General features: G+C 46.1%; 1 protein-coding gene across 1 annotated transcript in view; it reads right to left on the bottom strand.

Annotated features, from left to right (window-relative positions):
- The window catches only part of PRTG (protogenin), a 128,891-nt gene that overhangs the window by 4,742 nt on the left and 105,691 nt on the right, over window positions 1-18,458 (bottom strand). Inside the window, exons 16-19 of the mRNA XM_083183864.1 lie at window positions 10,784-10,966; window positions 7,393-7,507; window positions 2,022-2,187; window positions 19-120 (exon numbers count right to left, since the gene is read on the bottom strand). Coding sequence (XP_083039990.1) covers window positions 19-120; window positions 2,022-2,187; window positions 7,393-7,507; window positions 10,784-10,966 — 566 coding nt within the window. The remainder of the gene's footprint in view (window positions 1-18; window positions 121-2,021; window positions 2,188-7,392; window positions 7,508-10,783; window positions 10,967-18,458) is intronic.

Raw genomic sequence — 18,458 nt, 5'->3', positions numbered from 1 at the left:
TGCAGGACATTTGCTTACCTGTTCCACTTGGTATTTTTTATGTTTGAAAAACACACATTTTTTCCCTGTTTTGTTCTTCGCTGTGTGCCCATAACCATTGATAATAAGATCTGAACCACCCTGAAACAAAAAAAATAGTAGATATACGTATCACCCATTAATATTACTCTCCAGTGAACCCAAAAACATTTGCAATTGCTGTTTCCATTACTTCTATGTGGCATATTATAGTTCTTGTTCAATGTGTCAACAGGACAGATCATCCTTAACTGCATTTCTGCAGTCAGGGGTGTAACTAGATATTTGTTGCCTTGTAGGCCACATAGCAAAAGTTTGCAAAGGCCAACCATTTAGCGACTGATGGTGATAAATGTATGTAAAATATATTACTTAGACAGTAAAGATGGGCCCCCTCCAGCTCTTGGCCCCAAAGCAGCTGCACCTATGGGGCCCAGAGCTGAAGGGGGCCCCAGAGCTGTAGTTACGCCCTCGACTGCAGTACTCCAGTTATAAAGCAAATATAAAATGTAAGATATATTACATAAAATAACTATTAGTAACTAATTTATTACCATAGGCCATTGTTCCCAAACTTTTTTTAATCATGGCACCCTAGAGTATCAACATTTTTTTCACGGCACCACTAGGCCAAAAGTTTGTTGTTGATAAATGTGATACTTTTTTTATATTAAGTACATTGTGTTTATATATCATCATTAGGGTTAGTTATGTGGTGAGAGACAGGATTTGCTTCTGTTTGTCCATATATTTTATGATGGGGAAACCACAAGCAATGGTTTTACCTATTATAGTGACAAATTTAAATTTGAATTACTCCTGGATCAACCAATCTGAGCCACCCCTGCAAGTGACCCAAGGCACTGCAGGATGCCAGGGTACACAGTTTGGGAACCACTGCCATAGGCTATCCAATTAACCCCAAAGAGGTTAACAAAACAACATGGTTCCCTTATAACACACAGATTCTATGTGTTAATGCCTGTTAACACGTTAACTTAATTTGCATTAAAAAGTGTTGGGTGAAAATGGGAGTGCATGTGAATAGCCCAGGCATTTAAGCCCATTTTTCACCCTCATTATTTAGCAAGGCTAACAGAATTTCGATCTTTGCACTCTACAAACAATACATATATTGCAAATTCCACTAGTATATATCCTGTATATTCCTCTAGGAAAGGAAAGGTTCTGCATAATGAAAACAACCTGTACAAGTATTATATATTTAGTATTTAATTAAAATCCTAATTCCACTGTTTTTGTCAAGGACCTGCTTCATAGTTGTATGCAGTGAAGGGTCAGTGTTCCCGAACCCAGGGCTTGTGGTCCCCATTTCCTGGGAGTGCCAAGGACAGATTTACTAGCTCCAGAAAACTGAACAGCCTGGCCACATGAGAAGCTTGAGGCAGTGACTTAACTATAAATAATGCCCCCCCCCCTCCCCCATATACACACTGGAAAAAGTTTCAGATAACCATTTTGGGAAGGATATTTTCAATTTGGAAAGACGCAACCTGACTGCAGCAAAGTATATATTCAGGCAGTAGTAGCAATGGCCCCTGCAGACCCTCCAGGACACGTCCTACAGCATTAACACAGCATACTGTATTACCGAGTCTATGAATCAGGCCTAAATTCTGCAATACATTCTTGATATGTGTATAGCATGTGTTCAATAAACACAAACATGTATTTGCCAAATGCACATACCAAATCAACTCTATCTTTGTAACCTGCAAGCCATGCTGTACAATATACAAAGCTATGCATTATGCAAATTTGTAACAAACGTCTGAAATACTATTATATCATGCCAATAGTGCACAGAGTTGTGGTATATTTGTTAAAATGGCGATATTCATCATGTCTACGTGAGAATGTAGATATGGATGTAATGTCAAAATTGAACAAGTTTGAATCTTGATACTGCTCTGTAAGGCATGCAGTGATAATGTGCATATACAGTATGTAATGCAACTCTATCAAATCTCTTCAATAGCTACCTTTGTATCAATGTAGTGATGTGCATCAACAGAAGATATAAGGGGATCTGCATTTTCTTCCATTTGGGTAATTGTCTTTCTTTCTTGGCTCTCATGAGGAACAGGATCAGCAGAGTGAGGTCCTCGGTCTGTTCCTTGTTGAACCATCTTTGCCAATGATGCTTTCCTGCACAAAACACACAATAGTTTTCAGTCAGAAAATGAAAATGAACAGTGCTTGTGCAGTGGGTGCCGGACGGGGTCCCAACAGGCATTTACCCGACGTCGGGATTCCGACTGTCAAAACACAGACAGCCGGGTTTCCGACTGCCAACTGCGATTTTCCCTCGTGTTGGTCCACGACCCCCACAGAGGCAGAATAGAATAGGTGACGTGCGTAGCGAGCCACCGTGCCCGCAGCGTGGCGAGTGCAGTGAGCCCGCATGGGACTTAGTTGCACTCACCATGCTGTCTGAGTCCGGCCAGTTGGGATCCCGACATCGGGCTAATGACTGTCGGACCCCTGTACCACACCCTGTGCAGTGGGTAGTAGTACTGATCTAATGCTATCAGCGTGGTCTGACTGAGTGGCTTTTCCATGTTACAAATTCTGCTTTCAGAAGACTTTGGGCGAAATGTAATAGGGTGTGATTTTTTTCGTAAGAAAAAAATCGCACCAAATCGCACCTTTAAAAATCGCGGTTTTTGCCGCGAATTCGCATATGTAATGAGATGCGAATTTGCGGCAAAAAAGTGCGATATGGTGCGATTTTGGGCGATTTTTAAGTCCTGAAAATGTGCGATTTTCAGTCATGAAAATCGGCACATTTTCAGTACTGTGCGGTGTGTTGGAAAAAAAAAAAAAAACGGCGTGCGGTCCCCCTCCTAAGCATAACCAGCCCCGGGCTCAAAAAGCCGGTGCTGGTATCATAAAATCAGAGGGACAAACAAATAGGGGTTCCCTTGATTTAATGTAACCAGCACCCGGCTCAAGATCCAGCGCTGGTTCCCAAAATACGGGTGACAAAATGACTAGGGGTCCCCAGTATTTTAAGAACCAGCACCAGACCCAACCAGCCAGCAGGGTAATGCCACATCCGGGGGACACTTATTATATAAGGTCCCGCGGCCAAAGCATTATCCCCGTGGCTGGTCAGCATGGGCAGGGGTCCTGGGGAAGTGGGGACCCCCCAATTAAGGGGTCCCCCCCCTCCAGGACTTACCAGCCCATGCTGAAAGTCCGGGGCTGTCCCCGATGCCCCTGGGCGGTGGGCATCGGGCTGATGAAAAGTGTAAAAAAAAGAATAAAAACTATTGTCTTATACTGTAGAACTATGAGTCCCAGCAAGCCTACCCCGCATGCTGGGACTTGGAGAACCACAAGTCCCAGCATGCGGGGCATTAAAGGGCCCGCTGGCACTTGTAGTTCCACAGTACAAAAAATAGTTAAATAAAACACACTGACACCCAGAAAAATAAAAGTTTAATACATCCACAGCCCACACATACTGATACTTACCTACCTTGAGCCCGTAGGTCGTCCCTGGATCCGGGGCTCCTGGGCTGAAGAGTCTGGTTCCGGGGCCTTGGTCCTGGTTCCGGGGCTGGTCCGGGGTCCGGGGCTCCTGGGCTGAAGAGTCCGGTTCCGGGGCCTTGGTCCTGGTTCCGGGGCTGGTCCGGGATCCTGGGCTCCAGGGCTGATGTCTCCGGGGTCCAGGATCCGAAGTAATCCAAAAGGGGTACCTGAGGAAGGAAATCCTACTCCCCTGGTCCCCGGCGACGACCCCGGCATCTTCTCCGGCAGACGCGCTGCTCCCGGCTGGTACCCGCTCACGGACTGGAGAGGCGCAGAGATGTTTCATCTTCCGCGCCTCTCCTCAGGAGCCGAGAAAGTCGCTCCTTGAAAAGCGCTGGACCTTGAGCCTGGTGCTGGTTTCATTAAATCAAGGGAACCCCTATATGTTTGTCCCTCTGATTTTATGATACCAGCACCGGCTTTTTGAGCCCGGGGCTGGTTATGCTTAGGAGGGGGGACCGCACAACGTTTTTTTTTCGTTTTTTTTGTTTTAACTATTTTTTACAACAGAACCATGCACAGATCTCAATGATCTGTGCATGTTTCTGATAAAATCGCCAGTCAGAACCTGGTCTATTTTTTTTTGCGATTTTTAGTAACCTTTACTAAAAATCGCAACCCATTAAATATGCAAGTTCTATACTTTTTAATGGGAAAACATCTGGATGTGATTTTTAGTCTAACTAAAAATCGCAACTTTAAAAAATGCGATTTTTGCCGCAAATCGCACCCTATAAAATATGCGATTTTCGGGAAAAAAACAAAAATCGCCTCCCATTACATTTCGCCCTTTATTTCTTGCTGTCTGCAATCATGAAGGCCGAATGCAAACATAAAAACACTGTTGCAAAATTTGCATTGTATATAACTTAAGAAAAATTCTGTCTGTGGAAAGTCTAACTACTATGGGCGGTATTCAATGAGCCTGATTCGCCATGTTTTTATGGCGAATTTGTGCTGTTTGGCGAATTTTTGACAAAAAAAACGGTGAATCACCATATTCAATGACCACATGGCGAATACATTTGAAGGTTTTTTTCGCCATGATTCACCGAGTAGCAATCGCTATCTTTTTATGGAGAAGTGGAATGTGAACTTTTAAAATAAAGTATTTTGTTTTTTACATTTGGTGTAAAAAAATCAGGAATTTTATTCTGAGGAGGGGCATGCTACTTTTATTCATGTGTTTTTTTTTTTTTTACACAGCAGCCAGCAGGGGGCGCCGGAGCCGAGCCGCTCATTACATATTCATATATTCACTGCACCCGATCGTTACGATCGGGTATAGTAATTTATATAGGTCCCCTGCTGGCACCCCCGGGGGGCAGCCTGTGCTGCCTGGCACCCGGGGAGCCCACCTAACCCCCACAAACGTTCTGGGGCAGGCAGAGATACTTCCATCTCTCTGCCTGCCACCGTCCTCAGGCTCCCTGCGGCATTCGCCGCAGGAGCTCATATTCGCCAGTCAGGGGTAGCGAGCCCCTGACACGTTGAATACCGGAGCCCGCCGGCTCCGGAACGTGGCGAATGTGCAGCGAATCCTAAAAAGGATATATATATATATATATATATATATATATATATATATATACAGTCCAAAGAGCAAACGCACCCGCAAACTGTATTGATAACCTGTGCCAGGTAATAATAGTATAGAGGTGGAGTCCTGTGGATAACAAGACACCGGCACCAGGAATAAGGAAGTCCAAATCAGGAAAACTTTTAGTGCATATTTAATGCAAATGCAAACCTCTTCAAGCTCATGTGAATCAAAGCATAAGAACACCCATAGGCATCAGAGATACATAGTTACAATCTCACGTCTCCTCGACGGCCGTTTCGGCGCATAAGCGCCTTCTTCAACCCCTCATGAAGAAGGCGCTTATGCGCCGAAACGGCCGTCGAGGAGACGTGAGATTGTAACTATGTATCTCTGATGCCTATGGGTGTTCTTATGCTTTGATTCACATGAGCTTGAAGAGGTTTGCATTTGCATTAAATATGCACTAAAAGTTTTCCTGATTTGGACTTCCTTATTCCTGGTGCCGGTGTCTTGTTATCCACAGGACTCCACCTCTATATATATATACACACATACACGCACCCACACACAGACAGACAGACAGACAGATCAATGAAAACTGTGAAACATGCAGCCTTTACAGATATCTCTTATATATTTGGCCAGATCAGTCACTCTGTGTGTGTGTATAACGCTGGGTGGAGTCACAGATCGAAAGATCGGCCTAATAGTTTATCAGCGCCTCTATGACGCTGCCCAAAATCCAATAGCCGCTTCCCACAGGTGCTGTGCTGGCTAAGTGGAGGGGCTCTGTGCTGCAGCGGCAGGAAAGCCGCGGCATCATCCCCATCCCTTCTACAATGAAACCACCATCCCCCTTTCTGCTGTGCCCCCGCCTGCCACTGTGTCCCTGTGTGTGTGTGTGTGAGATTGGTGGCCATGCACGGTGATGTAATATGTGGAGTCTGGGGGGGGAGGGGTTAATATGGAATAAAATATCGCTGTCAGTTACCCTCCCTAGTCCTCCGCAGCGGTTTGGGGGTACCGGCGGTGTGGCACGGATGTCTCTCACCCCCCTTCCTGTTGCCAAGGTTGGCATTTGCTCACTGTGTTATTGGGCTCCATGTCACGGGGAGGCCTCGGACACTCTGTGCACCGTGTGTGCCAGGGGAGTCCGGGGCATGGGTAAGGGGGCACACCCCTCTCTGGCCATATGTTGGGAGCCAGCTTAAATGTAGCATGCGTATGCATGCAACTTTCCATTTACATCAGGCTCAGGTCTCTGTACAGGGCAATCTAATGCTGTGGTAATGCTACGTAGGAATAGGATGCTGTAATACTAAAAAATAAACATGATGCTGCTGTCACAAAAAGCCCAGCAATGGCACCTGCCACTCACCTACCACAATACGGACCTCCACAACCCGCCGCATCCGCACTACCCTCGCACACGACCCTACCACACCTGCCACAACACTGCACACGCCCCCCCAACAGCACCCGTGACCATCCTCCCACACCCCCAGCAGCACTGAACCCACCCTCCCCACCCGCAGCACACTCGCACATGCCTCTCCCTCCACACACGTCCACTCTGCACCCATGCCACACCTGCACACATGCGCTTCTCCCCAACCCACAGTACCTCTGCACCCACCCAAAGCACCCCCCAACCGCACCTACTGCGCACACAGTACACCCACATGCGGATCACCCACACCCAACCCTCACCCACCCACCCACAGTACCCCCGCAACTGCCCCCCACCCACCTGCAACACCACCACACCCACCCCACCCACAGGACCCCCTGCACCCACCCCTTCCCCCACAACTGTAAATCCTCCACAACACCACCATCAGTCCCGCACTGACGGCACCCCCGCAACTGCCCCTCATTTAACCGGTACACCCCTACACCACCTACACCTGCCACTCCACCACCCACAGTATCCCTGCACCAGCCACTCCCCCACTGACACCACCCCCAATCAACATCCCCCACCCACGGCACCCTTGCACCCGTCCATCAGCCACCCACGCCATACCACCGCATCTACCTGTGATAACACCACAAAACCGCCCCTCCCGCACAAACCATATTTCACGCAATAAAGGCCTTCACAGGTTAAGGGGGCGGCGCCCCTTAAGATGGTGTGAAGAGCACCCATAGGGTGCGATGAATCATCTAGTATACAGTATTTTATAAGTTTGTATATAACATTTCCTCATGCAATGGTTGTAACAACTGTGTTAACCAGTAGTACAATAACTTTTACTATTCCTGGTACAAACCTGGCTTTGCTGCGGTAAATCAGAATGAGCACACAGATGAGGATGCAGGTCAGTGCAATACATACTCCTACCACAATGCCAGTCATTGATTTTTGGTCCAGGTGGTAAAAATAATCTGTAATAAACAAAAAATTTATTAAAAAGTTGCAAAAGTGTTTTCTTCCATTTACTAAAGGGGTGTGCAAACAGGCTGGAGGCTGGGCAATTTTGGCTGAGCGATTTTGCTTATAGTCAAAATCGCAATGTCGCTGACAGAGATAAGCCGGCGGCCATCCCCAGCAGCAGCCCGTGTGTACAGCCTAATAGACACTGCAGATCTAGTCAAAATATTCATGCCTGCAGCTGCAGCGTCTATTCGGCCAGGCGATAATGATGCTGCAGGGCCGTGCATCACTATCTCCCACTGTATACGCACGGGCGATTTAGGCAAACCTTCTAAGCGTTTTTCACGATGCACTTAAAATCTCTAAAGGGGCATACACACGTAACGATCTGTGCTAAGCAATTTTGCTAAGCTATTTTGCTTAACAATTTTGGTGGTGTCAAGATCTCCCATGGGGAGCACATACACATGCAGAGATTTGTGCTAAGCGATTTTGCTAAGCAATTTTGCTTAAGCAAAAAAAAATCAGGGTAATGGTTCAGAATGAGAGATTGTGATCAGTATCTCTCATTCTGTACACACAGAGAGATTTGCAGTCATTTGCTAAGCAATCTGACTAGATTGTGACTGCATGCACTGACTTAGTTAGCAAGAGATATTTAATCTCTCGGAGCATACACACGGAGAGATCTGTGCTTACTTTCTAAGCAATCTAGTCAGATTGCTTAGAAAATAGCACAAATTTGCTCCGTGTGTACACCCCTTTAGAAGAACCGGCCTGTGTGTACACGGCTTAAGACTCTTTAGGTGGGGAATTTCTGTAATTCTCCATGTCTGTGCCCAACCTGATCTTGCATTCATCTCTCTTAACTGTGTTAGTTCATTGTAAATGGACAGAATGAGAATTACATGAAATAAACGGTAAAACCAAACAGCAGAAACAAAACATTGCGGAATGTTGTTGGTAGACACTCATTTGAATACGCATACGGCAGGATACAACATGTTGTAACATTGTAGACAAATTGTGTGTCACATGCTACAATGAGAGTGGCATGTGAGAAAAATGAGAATTGGAGGGAGCTGAGATGGTAATATGCTCCCATTGTCAACTGAAACTGGTCTGTACCAACCATATGAGTTGGCACCTGGCAATCCTTGTGGTTATATATACACTGTCATGTGGAGAGTACTATTATTAGTGCACACTCACTGAGTACTATAAAACATGTTGTAAAATACATGTCAGGATGGGAAAGCTTGGAACTATCTAAGAACTCCATGCATGATCAATACAAAGAAAAAGTACAATAAATGGGCACTTATACATTAACTAAAGCTAACTTTTTGGGTGCACTATTACAGTGTGCATTTTGTTCCAACCTATAGATCAGTGATGCAAGTGGCAGAGGTACATTGAACATCTCATGGTTCTTATTCTTAAATATTAAAAGCAACTGCCTAATTTTCAACTGTAATCAGCGTAGGTCATTTACAAACCTCCCAAAATGTACCCTAATTTTCCATTTAGCAAGGTACATTCCCGTATTACATTTATAAAACTTATGTATGTTTCCCCCACTTTTATAGACATACGGTTCAGGCTATGGGTTTGATACGAAATCCCGGCGCCGGAATCCCGACCGCCGAAATCCCAACAAGGGGGGGCCTGGATAGCCCCCCCTTGCGGGCTTGCTACACTCGCCACGCAGCGGGCCCGGTGCCTCGCTACACTCAGCACACTTATTTATTCTCTCTCTATGGGTGTCGTGGACACCTATAGAGGGAGAAAGTGTCGAGATTTTGAACGCCGGGATTCCGACCGACGGGATTATAACTGCATCCCCAGGCGTGTATGGCGTAAGGAGAAAATCTGTTTCGTTTCTTTTTTTTCAAAGACCAGACTGTTATCATTTCCACATTTAATTGTCATTACAGGCTCATTTATGTGTTATGTAATCATGATAATAAATAGGCATCAGGAATGCCTTTACTATGTTTTACTGTAATTAACTGTAAGGTTTTATTGTATTGGTGAAAGTGCACCTAGGATGACTCTGTCCAATAAAAAGTGCACATGAAGTGTAGGCTGGGATCTGATCTGCTTAACCTGAAGATGTGCAAAAATCAAGTACTTTACAGATATGCTCCGTGCTTCCCCTCTCACTGGGAGAAATTTACTAAGATTGGAGTTTTATTGCAGATGGGATGTTGCTATAGGCAACCAATCAGATACTATCTATTATCTTCTAGAAGGTGCTAAATAGTTAAGAAATAGATTACAGATGAATCACCTCCCAGCCAGCGCTGGGAATCGGCAGATTCCCTTAGCTGGCGATTGCCGGCGGAAAGGTGCTAAATCTGAGGTGCTAAATTCGGCGTCGGGGAGCGGAATCCGGGAGATGGGCAGGGTTAGGGGGGAGTGCGGGTTGCCACGGGTGAGACGGGAGTAGCGGGGAGGTGGCGGAGATCTCCGTCATAATGGTGCACGCAAGCGTCTAATGTGCGCGCGCCCCCTTCCGTCGGATGGTGGCGGCTGCCGATACGATCGCCAGGAACAGCTTTGATGAGAGCTGCTCCATCTATATGATTGGTTGCCCATAGCAACATTCCATGTGAAATACAACTCTTTTCTTAGTAAATTTCCCCCACTGAGAAACAGGGAGCTAAACATAACATTTGTCAATCTCATTTAATATTCTTTCCCCATGTGTTTGTAGTAAGGGGTCACTACAAACAGGGCCACAGCATCAAAAAATGTTGTCACACTTTTCTGAGATAGCGGAGTTTAATAAGAATAATAACAATAATAATGCATAATAATGTTTTACATTATCCAAGAGAACAAGTTTGTCTTTATGCAAACAAAAAAACACAAATATAAAAATACATAAACCATACAAAGATTAATTTAAAATCACCTTTAAATAAAATGTGGAATAAATACAAGGATTTATCATTTGTTATTGCGGAGTTGGAACGTATCCCTGAGAATTGCAAGGGATTGCATATTCTGTGATGTATGATTTAGACTTGCACTTTCACCCACGAATGCATCACTGTCGTTAATTTGTTTATTTTAAGTTTATTACAATGACAGTGTATCACCTCCGTATAGAGTTATTCATAAACTTTTATTGTTTTCTCAGTCCGATGTCATTTGTCTTTGCTGCACAAAGTATTGCAGGGCAGACGCTAAGACATGGATGGATGTCTAGAAGAATTTCTGCTTCCAAGTAAGTAATGAAACTGTTTTATTTTGTTTACTGTAAGTATTTCCACACTGACCTTGACTGTTGGCAGTATTAAACTGCCTTGACTTGATGCTGTTGTGCACAGTCTCCTTGGGGTGAACAGCCAGCTCCACTGCACTTGAGAAAGGGCCCTCTCCTATTTCATTGGAAGCTGAGATCTTGATCAGGTACAGGGTTCCGGACAGCAGATTTTCCAGCAAAGCCATGGTAATTGCCCCTGCAATGTAACATTCAATGTAAGTCATACATGCCAAAGACCTATTTTGCAATAAATATGCAAGTGCCTATGTGAGATTACGGCTTCTTAGAAAATTGAAAGTTAAGCATTAATTTAGTCCACCACGTTGCTGTGTGAGTGTTGTCACTGGTTGCTGATAACATTATACACTACATTATTTTCTTGTTCTTTTGCCAAAATAACTGTGGCCACTTCACATATATGTGATAGGTACAATTTAATGTAACCACTATGGGGCAGCATTTCACTGGAGAATTTAAGCTTCTTGAAATAATTTCAAACGAGAAAAACGCTGAGGAACTGTGCTGATTGGGGGGGGGGGGGGGGGGGCTATTCAATCTGGGATTTCGACTGTTGGAATGTTCTCTGACAGTCAGAATCCCAGGACGTTTTTGTTTCTTCCGACTGTAACTCAACAGCTGGAATTCAATGTTCTGGCTGCTGAGTGTGGGAAAGTCTGTGGATTGCTGAAAACGGCCAGGAATCCGCAGTGGTTTCTGACAAAACAGATCTGACTTTTAAAAAATTCGGATCGGACACCCTTCAATGCTGTCCTTAATGGCAGCATTGAATAGGTGAGTAATGATATTTCCCGATGGAAAATATCAGCACAGATTGAATACACCCCTCAATCTCTCATTCTGAAGTATTAACCATTTGAGAGCCAACATCTATGTCCGAGATGTGCAAAATATCCGCTAAAAATGCCTGCGTCGCTCACATTTGCTTTTAAAATGACCCCTAATAACTAGTGTGATGCAGCTGCTGCTCAGATCCATCTCAGTGCTCTACGGCTTATCTGCAGCAAAACTGTTAAGCTGGCCATAGCCTTATGCGATTTTGCCCAATTTCACTTGATTCCAACATATCCTGAGAAATCTGGTGAAATCGGGCAAGCAGCATGTGTTTTAGATCTGATCCGATGCGCGGTCCCGTCCACATGGGATCGGAGCCACTAGATCGCAAGTGCTGCTCGTAGGATCTGTCAAATTGGGCAACCTCCAGCAGCACTTGCTGGGATCGCATGCTATATATATCATATGCCAAAGGACCGCATGTGATCGGAGGGATTGGCTGCAACTTTACCTCCCAGAGAAGTTGCAGTAATGTATTGGGGTCTTTAGATAAGGCTCTACGCACCAGAGGTAGAAACTACGGACCCCCATTGCATATACTGACCAGTGGATACAGATAACTTACCAACCTTGTTATTTTATTATCCTACAGAACAAAAATGTCTAACAGTCTCAGACGTTCTTTACAATCTGACTAACTTCATGTCAATATTTGAAAAAGCACAATCACAGGAGGTGTATGCTAAATCCTCGCAGACCACAGAGGTCACGTTCCACTAATGCAAGGCCTGACTGGAGACCTCAGCATATCTGACTACAATAGAGCGGCTTACTGGTGTTCATTTGCTGGAGTCAATAAATAATGAATTGCCAGGCTAGAAAATAACACGAGAAAATATGAACTTTGTAAAGATGTTTTTAACTGCATAAATCTGTCACCAGTCACTTAACAAAAACGTAATATCTAAGAGGGAATAGCAACGTAAAATTAAATGACAAGTGAACCCAAATATGTTGTAAAGCCATTTGACATTTTATAGGTTTTACATTGTCTAGCCTTACAAGGACTGTATGTGTCCATCAATCTGTAGTGTTGAGAGGAAATATCTAATATTTATGAGGCTTGCAAGCCAATCACAGGAGCCCTGACTTTGAATTTCCACTAAGTGATGCAAAACGGGAACATACCTTATATATAACCTTGTAATTGTTATTGAAAATGTAAACACATCTGTTCATGCAAATGCTTTAGCTCAGTATATCAAAACTAGGCATTGATCGTCCAAAATGGTCTTTAATTTCTCCCTATGTGCACATTGCATAAAATCCTACACAGAACATTAAACAATGTACGTTTGTAAATGAAGCGATGTATTACATGCAAATAACTCCTATTACTTAAAAACAAAAAATAGAGAAATTCATGAAATATAATTGGTAAATAATGCACATTATTCATCATAATGATAGGGCTGATTGTACTGGGAGATGTGACACTAATTAAAGTGTTTAGAGCAATTATCAAGACAAATTCACATTGTGCTGCCTCTCGGATGCGTTAGCGCCCTCCATTACACAGAGTTACACACTGCAGCTCTTGGACTTTAGTATAAACAAGGGTTCATAAAATAAACACAAGAGGGGTTTCTGTATATTTGTCCACATAAATTGTAATGTCGACATTTTTAGAACGTTGACATACTGTTCTTACTAGCCTTCTGCCTCTAGCTCTAACACCAGCCATAACCCAAAGCCTCATGGATATGTTAACATTCTGTCAGTGTCGACATTTCGCAGGTGTCAGCATTAACAATGTCGACCGTTACCCATATGGACATCATCAAGGTCGACTGTCTGTGATCACAGACATCGTGACTGTATATCCAAGAGGCGCCTGTCATAATACTAATAATACCACCATTTGTACACCCCTTCGCAGTATGTGCATGACTTGTAGAGTATGATTTCTATCCGCCATTTGTGCAGCTTTTCTGGATCAAAGAGATAAACAAACTCGACACCGAATGGGAAATGTCTACTGCGCTGTTCCGGTTATTAGGTGTTAGGTGAGCAGCGCCCTCTATGCAGCAGCTGCGTCTTGTCCTTTGTGACATAACCTCTGCGATAATGTTATAAAGCTGTCATGGGTCAGGATACTTCACAGACTTTCACACTATAAAACACTGATCAAAATGTGGCAATCCACTCTGAGTGCCCCTGTGCCCTCAAAAAGGCTTAATGGCAGCCAATGCTGCTATTAGGAAAGACTGCAGCTTCATAGACACTGCAGGGATGTGAGGGGTTAACAGACCCAGCTCACATCCACGTGCAGAGAACCTGACATTCCCTTGATTGGCTGCCCTGGAGTGTGTGAAGACAGGAAGCAGAGAGGTCAGGGGTCAGCCAGCAGAACGGGACAGAGAAAACTTGCTGCAGTGGAGAGAAGGCAGAGATTGTGCACAGAGAGAGTGAGAAGACATGCTTGGAGCAGGGAGAGGCTCAGGCAGAGAGAGGAGGAAAGCCCAGCAGCGTGTGTGCAGTGAATGGAGAAGCTGTTCCCCTGTCCTGCACTGAAGAGGAGATCAGGTGCTGCTGATAGGTGCAAGGCAGAGTGAGAGACCCAGAGAGGAGTGAGAGACCCAGAAGAGTCATGACCAGCAGGAGCTGGCATCTGCAGCTGAGAGTTAAGGTACAGGAGCTCCCCTACCCCCAGGCTGGCCTGCACCCCACATTGGCCCACTTTACCCAGGTATTGAAGTGGCTCTCCACTGCATAGGGGACAACTGTTATTGGGGTGCTGATCACCCTGCGACATTAGCAGCCCAGAGACACCTGCAACACCCCTCTGGCTGCATGCCAGATTTGCCACCACTGCCAAGCCTATATCTACAGCCTTCGTTGTATGTCTAGCAGGGGGTTGCCCTAGGTAACGGGAACCCGCCTGTACCCTATTGAAGGGATTGTTAATTTGCTCTGCCATGCTCGTAGTCAGTGTGCACACTAAGTTAGGTCCTAATTCAAAGTGAGGATATATGTCGACGTGGGACCATTATGTTGACACGTGACTGTGTATGTTGATTCATTTGCCAATAGATTATATTGAGGTTTCTGAGCCATTTAAATTGATTGCTAGATAGAATGATTATTGTTTGATTGTATGCTTTACTGTAGATATTTGTTCATTGAGTATTTCTTCTTGTCATTTGTCATTGAGATATTGCAGCGGTCAATCCGTGTGTTAGTAAATAAATTATTGTCGCTGCTAATCGTGGTAGAGTTGTCTTTTGTGGGTCCCTTGGGTTGTGCCGTTCCCTGCCACAGGTTCCCCAGCAGAAGCCGCGAAGAATCCAGAAGCCGCCGCCGTCACCAGCTCCAGATTAAGGTACGCCATCTTGCACCACACCGTACAGGGGCACTGTCACACTTGGCGTCACGAACAGGATTGCACAAGACCCCTGTGAACGGCAAGATGTGGCGATCGCAGTACATAGAACCGCTGGAGATGCGAAGAACCGCCACTCCACCAGCCCAAGCCAATCAGAACTCGATTGGGGCCATCATCGAAGCGATGACCGAAATGACCAGGATGATCCGTGAGATGCGTCAGGAATGGGCGGAGGATGAAAAGGAAAGACAGCAACGTGAAGGTGGCAGAAGGCATAGATGGCAACAGAATCGCCAATGGAGGTCGGAACGACTACACCGTGACCGAGCCGAGGTATGCCCACAGACTGTGAGATGGCACGGGAGAAGAGGTCCACCGGCAGTGTTCCAGAACACGTCAAGAGCATCCGGTGTAACGCAGATGACTGATAGGCCGCGAACCGGCCCAAGAAGGATCACAGGTCGTGTCCTGTGGTTTGATGTGCCACGCGGATATGGATACATTAGACGTGCGGATACTGGGCGGAGCGTCTATGTCCATTACACCGCAATACAGAATGAAGACCCCCAGAATTGCTTTCGGAGCCTGAGCGATGGTGAAGCCGTCGAATTCGAATTAACAAGCGGAAAGAAAGGCACCAAGGCCGCAAAAGTGACGGGGCCGAATGGAACGCCGGTGCTACGCAACAGACACGCCCCAGAACAGCATTGGCACTACCCACACCGTAAAGAGCCTCCACCTTACCACCAATACAGCGGAAGTAGAGTTGAACCTAGAGAGGTCAAGCAGGAGAACGAAAGGGTCAACACCAACCCTCCTCGACCAGGACAGATGCCCCGCCCACCAGAACCTGAGATCACAAGGGCAAGCAAGAAACCGTTTGTGTGGAGTGAGGCAGTCCACCAGAAGCAGAAAGCAGCGACTAGGCCTCAACTTGCAGAGCCAACAAGAGAGTACGTCCCCAGAATGGACGATGCCGATTACCGGGTGGCGAATCTAAGGCCGAGAAATGTCGGAATGGTAGACCAGCAGAGAAGCCCAGAGATTGTGGTTCACATGGCTGTGACACAGACAGTGGAGCCGTCAGCAGCAGAACCAGTTGTGCCACTGCCTGAATCCAAGGCCAAGGTAGAAGCACCAGAGAGAGAAGACAAGGCCAAGATCTGTTTCATCGGTGGGAAGCCGGTAACAAGTGGTGAATATACGACCATCTCAGGAGAGGAATTCGCCCTCAGAATCCAGCAGGCGATACAGAGGTCGAAGAGGCAAGTTCGAGAGGTGAGACATGCCTAAAGATGCGTACATCGTGAGAGTGGGCGCCATCCATTGACAGCCTTGGAGAAGCTGGACCGCAGAGGGATGGGGGTCCTGTGGCGGAGGGATGGTTGGCACGGGGAGCCCACATTGGATATCAGGTGATAGGGAGGCAGCAATTTGTATTTGTGGTGAATGTATGTGTACTCACCTGTTTTCTTTCTCACCGTTAAATGTATTGTCATGGACATTGAGAGGTTTTTGGCAGGAACCTACTGACCCAGGTTAAGTTGCCTGCGGACAGGCAAATTTCCAGCAGGGAGGTATGTGGCAATCCACTCTGAGTGCCCCTGTGCCCTCAAAAAGGCTTAATGGCAGCCAATGCTGCTATTAGGAAAGACTGCAGCTTCATAGACACTGCAGGGATGTGAGGGGTTAACAGACCCAGCTCACATCCACGTGCAGAGAACCTGACATTCCCTTGATTGGCTGCCCTGGAGTGTGTGAAGACAGGAAGCAGAGAGGTCAGGGGTCAGCCAGCAGAACGGGACAGAGAAAACTTGCTGCAGTGGAGAGAAGGCAGAGATTGTGCACAGAGAGAGTGAGAAGACATGCTTGGAGCAGGGAGAGGCTCAGGCAGAGAGAGGAGGAAAGCCCAGCAGCGTGTGTGCAGTGAATGGAGAAGCTGTTCCCCTGTCCTGCACTGAAGAGGAGATCAGGTGCTGCTGATAGGTGCAAGGCAGAGTGAGAGACCCAGAGAGGAGTGAGAGACCCAGAAGAGTCATGACCAGCAGGAGCTGGCATCTGCAGCTGAGAGTTAAGGTACAGGAGCTCCCCTACCCCCAGGCTGGCCTGCACCCCACATTGGCCCACTTTACCCAGGTATTGAAGTGGCTCTCCACTGCATAGGGGACAACTGTTATTGGGGTGCTGATCACCCTGCGACATTAGCAGCCCAGAGACACCTGCAACACCCCTCTGGCTGCATGCCAGATTTGCCACCACTGCCAAGCCTATATCTACAGCCTTCGTTGTATGTCTAGCAGGGGGTTGCCCTAGGTAACGGGAACCCGCCTGTACCCTATTGAAGGGATTGTTAATTTGCTCTGCCATGCTCGTAGTCAGTGTGCACACTAAGTTAGGTCCTAATTCAAAGTGAGGATATATGTCGACGTGGGACCATTATGTTGACACGTGACTGTGTATGTTGATTCATTTGCCAATAGATTATATTGAGGTTTCTGAGCCATTTAAATTGATTGCTAGATAGAATGATTATTGTTTGATTGTATGCTTTACTGTAGATATTTGTTCATTGAGTATTTCTTCTTGTCATTTGTCATTGAGATATTGCAGCGGTCAATCCGTGTGTTAGTAAATAAATTATTGTCGCTGCTAATCGTGGTAGAGTTGTCTTTTGTGGGTCCCTTGGGTTGTGCCGTTCCCTGCCACAGGTTCCCCAGCAGAAGCCGCGAAGAATCCAGAAGCCGCCGCCGTCACCAGCTCCAGATTAAGGTACGCCATCTTGCACCACACCGTACAGGGGCACTGTCACAAAAATACAAGAGACTGGAAGTCTAACTGACTTTCAGTGAAGCCAGATCTAAGGCTATCCGGGCATAACTTCTGAATTAAAAAATAAACATCTGTGCACACCTCCAGAGAGTTTCAATCAACAAGAGTCCATTTGTTCATTAGTGAATTCACTGCACTAACACTAAGGCTTCTACATCACGTCACTACATCCTAATGATATATAGCAAGCCAAGGAAAGTACCAGTAATACAGAAATAACGGTTTATTTTTTGGTGTCATAAGAACTCTCATTTTTACATTTGAACATAATTATTTCTTTTTCGTCCACTAGGGGGCACAGGAGTTCACGCTGGGTATGAGAGGTGAGGTAGCAGAGCGTGCACCAAAGGGTTACAAAAATGTACCCAGCATGCTCCCTGCCTCCCTTCTCCCTCATAACCTGCCCCCTGACCCTGGGTCACCAGTTTTTTCTTTGGTGCCAAGGAGAGAGCAGCACCATTATCGCGGCTGTTAGAACAGCCATGGGTTAGAGCTGCTGCGGCGGGTGCTCTTTTAGTGAATCACCGGCAGCGCAGCTCCATCACTCGGCGGCGGCGACGGCAGCGCTGGCGACTGGGCTGGGGACTTCCGTCGCGGGACCCTCTCTCGGAGGCTCCCGCATGCTGCACTCCGTCCCCGGGCAGGTAAGCGGCGGTTCCCTGCTTGCAGGGAGCCGTGTCTA

The sequence above is a fragment of the Crinia signifera genome, chromosome 4, assembly GCF_055691185.1.
Source record: "Crinia signifera chromosome 4, ASM5569118v1, whole genome shotgun sequence".
NCBI lineage: Eukaryota > Metazoa > Chordata > Amphibia > Anura > Myobatrachidae > Crinia > Crinia signifera.
The sequence above is the reverse complement of the archived record's forward strand: the minus strand, read 5'-3'. Positions and strand labels throughout refer to the sequence as shown.